At 38.8% G+C, this 12,202-nt stretch overlaps 1 protein-coding gene across 1 annotated transcript in view; it reads left to right on the top strand.

The window, feature by feature from the left end:
• Window positions 1-12,202, top strand: part of lmbrd1 (LMBR1 domain containing 1) — a 53,151-nt gene that overhangs the window by 33,558 nt on the left and 7,391 nt on the right. The window contains exons 10-14 of the mRNA XM_069538840.1: window positions 1,288-1,352; window positions 1,472-1,574; window positions 3,185-3,289; window positions 3,389-3,538; window positions 7,970-8,045. Coding sequence (XP_069394941.1) covers window positions 1,288-1,352; window positions 1,472-1,574; window positions 3,185-3,289; window positions 3,389-3,538; window positions 7,970-8,045 — 499 coding nt within the window. The remainder of the gene's footprint in view (window positions 1-1,287; window positions 1,353-1,471; window positions 1,575-3,184; window positions 3,290-3,388; window positions 3,539-7,969; window positions 8,046-12,202) is intronic.

Here is a 12,202-nt window from a genome sequence, read left to right on the forward strand (position 1 = left end):
GCACAAACATTTTAAACCAATGTCAGTAACAGTTTGTCTTTAACCGAGGGGGTTAGCACTAATGACAGTCCCCAGACTCAAATTTAAACTGTAATGAGTTGGGAGATTTATATACCATATACCCAGGCACTGTTGTGGAGTGATAAGCCAGATGATTGTGACTTCTCCAGAGCGGTCACACCACAGTGTCTCAAAACATATTCTGTCCTTTTTATATCAAGCCTGCTGGTGGGTGAAAATGACTCACTGGACAAGAGAGGACGGAACATGTGCAACTAAAGAAATGCATGGATCTCACAAAGTGTTTTTTGTATTTTGATTGATTTGGTTGATCATAAAAAAAGCAGTTTGTTGAGCTGAGCCATTTGGATAAGTAATGCTTTTCTTATATGAAAATAGCTCCAACATTTTCTTTCCTTATGTCATAGCTTCCTCACGTCTTGATAGCCGTGTTAATAGTGTTCCTGCAACAAACACGATGAAGAGATAAGGCCGCTTTAATCAGAGGTTTTAGATGATTGTATTTTTATTACTTTAAATTGTTGTTCATATCAAGGCGATATAAAGAAAAACAAGGGTTCTGATCATTGATTGTAATTTATGCTTTACTACAATCATTGAGAAATTACTTCAAGGGAAGTTAATATCAAATCTAATTTGTTTAAAAACCACACATTTCCTCCGTGCTTAATTGATAAGGATGTGTCAGAAGTCAAAGCTTGAAGGAGTGACAAAATAAATATGTGTTTTTGTTCATTTTTTTTGTGATGACTCTTTTATCCTGAGACGCGCTGATTAGCTTGTTAATTAATTGTCAGGGTCCAAACACGCTTTTCATCATCTTTTGAGGGCATTAAACAAAAAATCACAGCAATATAATTCATTTTAATTACATTTAGATTTACCAAACGTGCTCACCTGATTTTTACTCTGTTATAGCTGATAGCAGCTATTTTAGGTGTAAATGCCCCTTGAAAACGAGCAATTGATGGGCTTTATTTTGGCTGCTACCAACCTTTATCCTCCCTGGTTGCAGCCTCCCTACTCCGTCTGGGCTGTACCATTGCTTCCCCCCTGTCACCTTCGGCAAAAGAGCCAAACTGTGCTGGCCAGGCCATATGGTCTCCCTTGGAAAAAAAAACAGAGGCAGAAACCAATTTGATTCATATTTTGAAAATATACCTTATAATTTTTTGGGGTTCCATTCACTATGACTGCATTTTCTGGTTGTGGTATACATGCCACTGTTTTCTATTAAAATGTATTTATTTTGTTGTTATCTTGCAGATAATGTTGGGCATTTTCTTCATCCTGGTTGCACTGCTGTTCACAATTGCCCTATTCATTTCAAAGTAAGTCCTGACACATCCTATAACACACAATACCACTCAGAAATCTACATCTCTTAAAGCAGACTTTTGTGATTTTAAGAATATCTACAAGTAATGATTTTTTTCTTCATTTGTTTCAGTTTGGATAAAGCTCTCCACTCTGCTGGCATGAGTTCAGGGTTCATCATCTTTGGCACCAACCTAACCAATCCTCTGAATGAACTTCTGCTAGCCCTACAACCCGTGAGTATACCCTCATCTCTCATGTCGAAAAGATGATTATCCTCAATTAATATATATTTAAAGCCCTATTTTCTTTTTTCCATGATCATTAACCTAAATGAAGTGTCATTTAAAAACGTTATTCTTGTCCATTCTTAAACGCAGCAGTGCATGTGCTTCAGTTCAGTGCAGGTGAACTGTGGAGTACTAAATCTCAACTACAAAAACAGCTTTTATTGTCTTAAATGTCACTTAATGGTTTCTTACTTTTAAATACAGCCCTATAGGCACCGCTTCTATTTAACAAAATGCCACGTGTTAATACATTTGCTGAAGAGGAAATTATACCTTCATGAATCCATACTCAAAGCTGTATTTTGCATTTCTCAAGAAGTGCAGAATAATTTAATGTTCCAAGGGAATAGAGCTGAGAACCAGTCCAACATGATAAGCTCAGTAAGCACAGCTGTGAGTGGGAGCTCAGTACAGGTGAAATGGCAACAATAAAGGATAATAACTACATCCACAAATGATGACTTCAGAAAATTCACACAGAACTAAATCCACACAGATTCACACACACAAGTACAAAAAATGTGATCAGATAGCAGATGCAACGTGTCCTGAATAATGATCCAATAGCTATTGTAAAATCTAAATCTTAAAAAAAACAACTTAAAATTGGGGAAAAAAATTGGGGAAAAAAATTGGAAAACCCCACATTCTTCCTTTGCAAATAACGATTATTCTGTTTGGTGAACACAGCTAAATTGTAGCTTTTAACTCTTTCATTCTTACAATCAATGAACCTCCATTTGGCAATACATTAAATAAAAGGTGTACAGGTGTAATGCAATACATGAAAAATGATTGCTAGTATAAACTTCAATCATTCATCAGTCATTATTCTTTTGTATGTTGTATTCGATATCTGTGTGATGCACCACCATTCACAGATGATAAAATATTATAAATGAGAAATACATAGAAACAATAAAATGACCTTATTTTAATTGTCTGTCCCGACTGACATCACAACCATTACTTCTTTCCTCCAGGTCATTGCAGCACGTCTGGACACAGAACAGAAAATCCTCTTTTAAACTTAGTATTCTGCAGGAGCTTTTAAGAGGAAAAAATGACTGACAGCTCAGACCATTAAAGAATTGCTTCATAGATAGTGGCATTGATTAAATGTCTAAGGCCAGTGTTTAAAAGTATGACCTTGGTATTTAAGGAATTAAGTGCACCATACCACAAATAGGATGCTATAAGAATGTTTAAGCTTATAGAACATAATCAATAAACATTTATATGTTGCAAGCGCTGTGCTTTTATGTCTGGAGAATCATCTGTAAATAGTGTTTTTTTTACAAATGAACAGGAAAAGATTAGGAAATAGAGTTTTTAATGTTAGACAGTCTTGACAGTGTCAGAGTTCAGTGCACAGATGTGCTCCAGGTTAATTGGCCTTGACCGAGAGGTGTTGATGATACTTGCTCATTAGCAGCTCAAAGCTTCCTTGAGAGGCTGCCAGCCTCAGTGTTTGGCTCTGAAAGCAGCAGTGACTGTGTAGTATGTGCTTTTATACGTGTTAGACATGTAACTGACATCTGTCCGTGTATTCACAGGTTTTCCCGCTGGATTACATCCTGATCACTGTCATCACCATGTACTTTGTTCTCACATCCATGGCTGGCATTCGCAACATGGGCATCTGGTTCTTCTGGATAAGGGTAAGCAAATACCACACTCGCATGAAACTGCAAGTTCACCATTAACATTAACACTATTAACATTAACATTATTAACATTAATATTTTCTTTTTTTCCAGCTCTACAAAATAAGACCAAAGAAAACCCGTCCTCAGGCTCTTCTCTTCCTCTGCATGATTCTCCTCTTGATCGTCCTTCACACAAGCTACATGATCTACAGCTTAGCCCCACAATACGTCATGTACGGCAGCCAGAAATATCTTGTACAGGTGAGGAAAACAGTTTTTGTTTGTTCTTGTGTGGTTATAGCTCTGACAGTGGGACTTTAACAATGGCTGTGGTCGGACAGTATAGGTTCAATCCACTTTGGTCCAGCAGGGTGTAGGCAGCACCAGTGGTCTCTAAGGGCTGGTAGCAGGTGCTTTTAGACCCTTGTTCCTCTATTACTGTGTGAATCTGCGGTTTTGACAGTCCGCCCCCTGTGTGATCTGATGTTTCTCTGCTCCCTCTCTGTGTGTGGGTGTGTCCATGTGGTTTAGATGCACCCTTGTGTCTCAAAAATCCTATAAACAACATAATTACAATGAAGCAAATTGTTGTTGCTCAAACATCCTCTTTTTAAATGAGAGAAAAAGGCCCTTTTTAGAAGAAACAAACTCCGAGTGGCCCAGCAGTTGGTCCTGCAAGAAATGCAGACAAAAACAGACTAAAACTAAACAGACTAAAACTAAATTCCAAAATTCCTACAATAGTACAGACCATGAATGCAACATTCCGCGTAGCTTGCAATGCATTTAACGACGCTCCGCAAATGCATCGCATCCCCGGCACAAATCACAGATGTGATGACAGATTACGCTGCAAGGTGGAAAGAGAACTTTTCTGCACGATGGATGGACTTGCTCTGCCCACGGAGGTGATGGGGACAGAACGGGACTAATCCGCCAGAGCAAAGGAAGTGCTCCCCTCCATCAACAAGGGGAAATTCATACTCGAACCTGTTGACATGTAATCATCCGTTACCATGGCACCGGAGCTTCGCACTAACCCGACTGCAAAGTTTAGGACTGATTTCAACGTACACCAGTTCACTAGTGCTCAATATGTTTGGATTAACATGGGACTCAAGCTTTTTACACATGAATGCAATAAAAAGCAGCTGCTGTGGCTCTCTGACTGACAGCACTCTTCACCAATGCCTTCGGATTGCAGTGACCTGAAATCGACACTTAAAGGTCCAGTGTGTAAGATTGAGGTGAAAGGGAACTATTGGCAGTAATTTAATGTAGAATAATCCTCACGATGTTCTCACTAGTTCGTTTCATCTGAATTTGATGAATTGTAGTTTTCTTTTTACCCCAGAAAAGGCCCTTTATATTTAAATACTTTATATTTACATCCAGGGGACCCTCTCTACAGAGGCCGCTATGTTTTTTAAATTAGTCCAGACTGGACAAACTAAACACTTTTTGAGTTTTTATGACAATTAAAGGCTACCACAGGTTCTTTTTCATGTTTGGAAGGAGAGGGTGAGGTGAGGGCTGTTCAGCTGCAACATGCAATTTCAACACTAGATATCACAAAATTCTACACTCTGTGACTTTTAAGTACAGAAAGAAACCAATACTGTAATAAATAATCAGAAGCATGGATCCTGCATCTATAACCAGAAATACACGTAGAGGTGGATTATATTACATATATTATATTTATTTACATCATGCACATTATTTTTATATTCACAATCGAGGTTTATGGGTAAGGAATAAAGGGTTAGGGGTGGGATGGTAAAGGGGAGGAAGGGGTAAGTAGAGAGGAAAAAGTGTTCAGTCTTTTAATAGCCTCTTCCACCACTTCTTTCCTCGCTTCTTCTTCTCCTCCTGAGGTTTACTCTCGGTCCCCTCTGGCTTGGCCTCCTCCTTCACAGTTTCCATCTCCAACTGTGGCTCACTGTCCATCTGTGTGAGCTCAGGCTGTTCTTTTTTCAGCAGAGTGACCATGTCCTCCAGAGCCACATCTTCAGCTGTGACATCCTCCACCTTCTTTCCCCAGGTCTCTTCCACCCGAGTGAGCTCCAGGAGGTGACTTGCCTTCAGTGCATCACACTGGGCCTTACAGCTCTTCAGCTCCTTCTCCTTCTGAGCAGTGTTTTCCTCCTGGAGAACCTTGACCTTCTTTCCCCAGGTCTCTTCCACCCGAGTGAGCTCCAGGAGGTGACTTGCCTTCAGTGCATCACACTGGGCCTTACAGCTCTTCAGCTCCTTCTCCTTCTGAGCAGTGTTTTCCTCCTGGAGAACCTTGACCTTCTTTCCCCAGGTCTCTTCCACCTGAGTGAGCTCCAGGAGGTGACTTGCCTTCAGTGCCTCACACTGGGCCTCACAGCTCTTCCTCTCCTTCTCCTTAACAATGAGGGCGCACACGCTGCTGAGGAAAGCGTTGTTGTTAGCCTTCTTTTGGTTCCACACCCTCCGCATGAATGCGTCCTTCAGTCTGACCTTATCTTCAAGTTTGTTTTTTTCGCTGGTCAGCCGCTTGGACGTCTCCTTCAGAGCAGCGTTATCTTTCTGGAGAACCTCCACCTTCTTTCCCCAGGTCTCTTCTACCTGAGTGAGCTCCAGGAGGTGACTTGCCTTCAGTGCCTCACACTGGGCCTCACAGCTCTTCAGCTCCTTCTCCTTCATGGTGAGGGCGCACAAGCTGCTGAGTAAAGCATTGCTGTCAGCCTTCTTTTGTTTCCATATCCTCCGCATGAATGCGTCCTTCTGTCGGGCCTTTTCCTCAAGCTTGTCTTCTTGGCTGGTCAGCCTCTTGGACGTCTCCTTCAGAGCAGCGTTTTCCTCCTGGAGAACCTCCACCTTCTTTCCCCAGGTCTCTTCCACCTGAGAGAGCTCCAGGAGGTGGCTTGCCTTCAGTGCATCACACTGGGCCTTACAGCTCTTCAGCTCCTTCTCCTTCAGAGCAGCGGTTTCCTCCTGGAGAACCTCCACCTTCTTTCCCCAGGTCTCTTCCACCTGAGAGAGCTCCAGGAGGTGGCTTGCCTTCAGTGCATCACACTGGGCCTTACAGCTCTTCAGCTCCTTCTCCTTCAGAGCAGCGGTTTCCTCCTGGAGAACCTCCACCTTCTTTCCCCAGGTCTCTTCCACCTGAGTGAGCTCCAGGAGGTGGCTTGCCTTCAGTGCATCAGACTGGGCCTCACAGCTCTTAAGCTTCTTCTCCAACACGGTGAGGGCGGCCAGGCAGTCAATGTAAGCGTTTGTTCGAGCTCGCCTTCTCTCCGTCTCCCTCTGTATGAGCCCGTCCTTTTTCTTGAGCTCTTCTTTCAGAGCTTTAATTTCAGCTTCAGGGCTCAGGAGTTCATTCTTGAGGCTCTTGACAACATTCTTCTGCGTCATTCTCGGTTTGTAGAAGTTGTTGTTGCAATTGAGAAAATACACGTCTCAAATGGTGGTTCAGTTTCTTGTCAGAAAATGCTACTGCTCTGTTCAAGATCCAGGAGGCAACTGAAGCAGTTGACCTAGTTCAAAGGCAGGAGTTCAATTTTGAATGTACATAGACTTAAAAAAAAAAAACACACTACAAAACGTGTTTTCTTTATTGGTAACAAGACAGAGTGGAGAGGACACAGTGTCTCTTTGTGAATATGTGAACAATGTGCATATTGTAAATACATATAATACATAGAATAATATCAATGTGCTCTGGGTATATGACCAACATATGTATTTGAATTTTTAAATGAAAACAAGTTATTGCTAATACTGAGCACTCTTTTGTGCTTTGGGTATATGACCAACATATTTATTTGAATTTTTTAAATGAAAACAAGTTATTGCTAATACTGAGCACTCTTGTTAGTTGTGTCTAAGTGAGATATGAATGAAAATGTCATTTATTTTATTTTAGGTGGATTATAGTATTTATACCTCTTCAAATTCTGTTCAGTTTTATCATTTTTTAAATTGTTTTTTAATGCACTTTTTGATGTGCCTTTGTCAGATGTGACCAAATGTTAAAGGGAAACAATTTATAAGCATTACTTGTTTTCCAATACATTCAGTTGTGTTGGTTTAACATTTGTCATTACCTGCTGCTTACTGGCCGCTAAAAATGTCTGGCCCAGCTAAATTTCTTGGTTTGAAAATCTGGCCTGTGTGAATTTGTAATTGAATAGCCCTGATATACAGGGTAGGAACATTATTCTCACAGGGTAGTAACTTTATTCCTATCAGCTGCTGTTTTTTCCCAACAGTATCTGAATATATTGTCTCTCAGTTCTATTTATGCTAGCCAAGCATATCCAGTGTACCCTGGATAGTAGAGAATATTAAATACCTTAAACTTAAGCCCTTTTTATCAACTTTAGTATTCTTTAATGTTCTTCTAGGTGAAGCAGTTCTTTAAATGACTCTCAATTACATCCTACTTACCTGTGGTTATGTTGAAAATTCTTTATATTATTCTTTATAATCGTACTTATTTTTATTTAATCTATTTATCCATAGCACAACTTATTCTGTCCTGGAGATGTTTCCATTACTTTGTAAAACTTATGGTCATTTTATAATTTATGAGTAAACGGTTGTTAGTGTTGAGTATTGTTGTGGTATTATAGATTTTTTTAGAGATGTTTATGTTATTTCCTCTCAAGGCTAAATCAGTGTGTTACTTTGCTGAACAGGTATGTGCCTCTTGTGTTTCAGATGCCCTCATCAGGTCCTACTTCTGGGAATGCTACTATTGGCACCACGAGGATCTGTGATGCAGACGCGCCTGAGGGTAAGTCTGTCATCTCTGTTTGCTCACCGGCCTAATAGCAAGATGTTGGAAGAACTTACAACACATTATCAAAGTTTCATCCCTCACAAGTCGAGTCTATACTGGAAGAAAGGAAAGGAAAGAGTACAACTCGGCCTTTCTGTGTAGAACATACTTCAGCAATCTTTATCACCATTTGTTATTTATTAGAGAGAATAATACCAAGGTCCAACATATGCTCATGCAGAACATGCCTTCCTGCTGTCTCCATGCCAACGCTTATTACAGTAAATCACTCGTGAAAACACAAATGTGTGTGAATGTACATCATACTTGAACTCTATCATGCAAATTTATTATTTTGCCTTATGCTCAATCCAGGCTTTTTTGGTGGAGGAGGGTATGTGATTGAAATGTTATATAAAGTTTTAAAAAACAGAGATTGTTTTTAAGAAATAAACGATATTGTATGATATGTGGATATGTGCACATATACATTCAGACTGATGGGCTCAATAAAATCTATCACAAATAAGAGTAGGGCACTCAGTAGAGCATATACCACCGTCGAGGCCCAACAGTTCTTAAATTCAAGATGCAACAAATTCTACACACTGTTGATAACAGTGCCCTAAATATACCTTTTACGTCAAGATATATGAATTGTTACCTGGGATATTGTTGAATATAGGCAGCTGTGGCTCAGGAGGAAGAGCAATTTTGTCCATGAACCGGACGGTCGGCATGTTTATATTTAATAACAGAGGTTGGTTAGTGAAGTGGATAATCATTCATTTATTCAAATGAACCGTGGTGAGGAATATACTCTCCAAGAAGATGGAGTTAATGAGTGTTGTTGGGTTTAAGTGTCAAGTATGTAATATAAAAATTGGGTGAAGTTCATGTGAAAACAGTTTAAGTTTGAGTGGTTAATTCTTAAAGTCAATTAATATTTCCTGCTTTTATACTGTATATTCCCTCGTAGTATCTTTACTGTGCTGGTGTTCCATTATAATAATATTTATAATTAGTTATAGTTCATGTGTAGGATTGCAAAAAGGTTACATGACGCTTAGGTCATTTGAAAACCATATACTACTACTTATTTATTTTTTCAGTCTCTTTTCAGACTGCAGTTTCTTATTTTTAATTAATTGTGGGTTTTTTAGTTTGTCTTGCATCAATTTGACTAAGTAAAAAAAATTGCATCCCTAATCTTAAATTAATGTTTCAAATAAAATAAAATACAACTTAAACTTCCTAGCAAAGCATGTAGTGCTCTGTGGGAGGCTAAATGCAATCCTCTGAAAACTGCGAACATCTTTTATTTAATGAAAATAAAAAACCTTGTAATAAATGTGTCTTTAGTTTTATGAATATCCATAGCAATATTGATACGTTATATTACTATAGCATTTTTAGACCTATATTGAGAGCAGGTTTTAGGAGCTTCCCTATACTTGTTGGCAGGCTAAACTGTTTTACACATTGCAGCCTTAATGCTTTGCCCAGATTAATTAGCTGATTGCTGTTTAAAGAACCTATAATGTTGACGTTGACTGTAGACTTTATTAATGATGCTGCTGCTTTGTATTTTATGTGCTATATTGCGGTGATTGTTAAGTAAGAGGTAGCACAGTATTGGCAGGAGATGTGTACAGAAATAATATGCAGCATTTTCCACAATCTGTCCAAGATTATAACTGTGTCATTATGTCGTTATCCATCCATCCATCAATCCATCTGTCCACCGGGGGGCTATAATGTTAAGATATAGAGAAACTGATTTAAACTGAAAAGGGAATCTTTGTTGGTAAGTAACGGATCTAGATATACAGTCTCTCTAGTGGAATGACACCTTTGGGATAACTTGAGTGTAATTTTCCTCACTGAGTTAAGAAAGAATCAGGAGTGATTAGCATGTATTTGTTTGAGCTTTCAGCCGTGGATGTGCTCTGCGATTCCTGACTATATCAGGGTTACACAACATGGAGGTGCTAATGGACTAATTCCTTTGACATTTGAAAGAATTGCACCTGTTTGGCCCCTCCCTTTGCACTGAAGTCAATCAGCAGCTAAGATTTATCATATTTAGAAAAAGGTACAATGAGACAGAATTGACAGTTGCCAATCAAGTCAGCTCCTCTGCTCACACAGGTAAAAAAAGTGGTATATTGTGTTTACAATACTGTAGAGATGGGCATCCAGAGCTGCTTCTCCCATGAGGAAAGGCAATACTTGATCTTCTAAATATGTGCATTCCACCATACTGTAAAGATGCAGCTTCAAATATTGACTCATTATATCATGAAAACCTCTCAACCATTTTGTCTTCTGTATAATGAAGAGCAAGTTTATCAGATTGCACCTATCCAGGTACCTGTGCAATCACAGGTTCAACAAACATTTTGAAAAATACATCTGATATTATATCTTTGATGCCGAAAATGGGTCCATTCAATTTCTTATGAAAATACTTCCATGCTGTCAATATACAATAATAATATAAATTGAGAATCCCCAGAATACTCTTGTTTACGTGACTATTCAGACAGAATTGGATTTTCTTTGTTCGATTGTTTGTTTTTCTCAAACAAATGAAGTGTTTTCTGTCCCATGACTGTCACAAATCATCCAAACAGATGCGCCCATGAATTTGCATTCTCCACTTTGTCATTTTGTTTATTGTAGCCTGGAGATTGTCATAAATTGTTTTATCTGACTAGAGGAGCAGTTATAGATATCTCTTGAAGTTGAGCTAGATTAACTAATGCCCCATAGTTAGGACAAAAATTCAAAATTCTGCTAATAGCGTTAAATATTCAATATGTTAATTGTCTTAATTAAAATTTCTAACAACCACTTAATACCTATGCTATGTATTTTGTTCAAGGTAACCAGAACTTGTATCTTTGTCACATCATATCAGCTTTACCCACGGCTTTGTCCATCTCTGCTATAACTTCCAGGTAAACAACTTATGATTAAGGAAAGACACACTGCTAGCCAGTTAGCTAGTCATCTCTTTTTTCCTTCCCCTCTTTGTACCAGTCACTCTTAATGGATCACGATTATTCATTGTCATTTGCTGCGTAACACTAATGAAAGTTTAACACTTAACCTCATTATTAAACATTATTTGCGCCTCAGTCATCTCAGATAGAGTTTCGTTGGTAATGGTGCTGAAGACAATGACTCCCATGATCCCACACTGCTTCAAAAACATAATTGAACTGGGTCTTTTTTATTATTGTGATTGAGAAACCCTCAAATGAGACTGTGCATATGAGTTTATTGTTATGTAAAATAAATGAACTATCACAACATAAAATGATAGGTACTTAACTTTATCAAAATACAAAATTGTACACAGGCATAAAATTGTCAGTTTATTTTTAGTTTTCAAATGTTGATTTCAGTCTAGAAGCTCTGCTGTTTTTTCACAAATCCAAAGCCACATTAAATTTAGTAGCACACTATATTCTTTTCTTTGTAAACATAGAAAATAGTGCTCTTCATGCAGTGTCCCTTGGGAGGAAAAAAAAAAAAACATCACCATAGCATGACCAAGAGATTCACAAGCTTGGATATAAATTGACACTTCGCTTAGAGTCTCTAAATTTCATGCTCCTCTCTCTGGATGTGGAAAACAAGAATGGCAATATACTGTGGTAGAAAACATATCAACCCTAGAACAGGCTCTGGGAGGACATCACTTAAAAATAACCTTTAGTGTGACACTGGATCAAAAGGCAGCTGAGGCAAAATAGGATAGGAGGCAGGCTGGTGACTGATTGGCCGGTTGGTCACAGTGGTGTAACGTGAGCAGGTGCTCAGTACCAAGCTTTCATCTACTCCGAGGTCATTACCACGCCATTACTCATTTACTTAGCATAATGGAGATGGAATCTACAGAAATTAGTTGCAGAGGCCCCAAACAACCTGAACCCTTCTTCAGTGTGAGATTTAATGCATATTAAAAAGAAGAAGAATCTGAGTTCTGAAAGTTCCACTGTTTGGACGTCTGTTCTGTAAAGATGCTGCTTTCCTCTGCCGCTGAAAGGGCAAAAATCTTAGTCCATTTCATTTTATGCCCATAGTCTCTTAAGCCATTGGCACAAACTTGAATCCTCCCAGTACTAAATCTCTCAAAGTTTGGTTTCAGTATATTGAATAAC

Source organism: Paralichthys olivaceus, chromosome 14 (genome assembly GCF_024713975.1).
Source record: "Paralichthys olivaceus isolate ysfri-2021 chromosome 14, ASM2471397v2, whole genome shotgun sequence".
Taxonomy (NCBI): Eukaryota; Metazoa; Chordata; class Actinopteri; order Pleuronectiformes; family Paralichthyidae; genus Paralichthys; species Paralichthys olivaceus.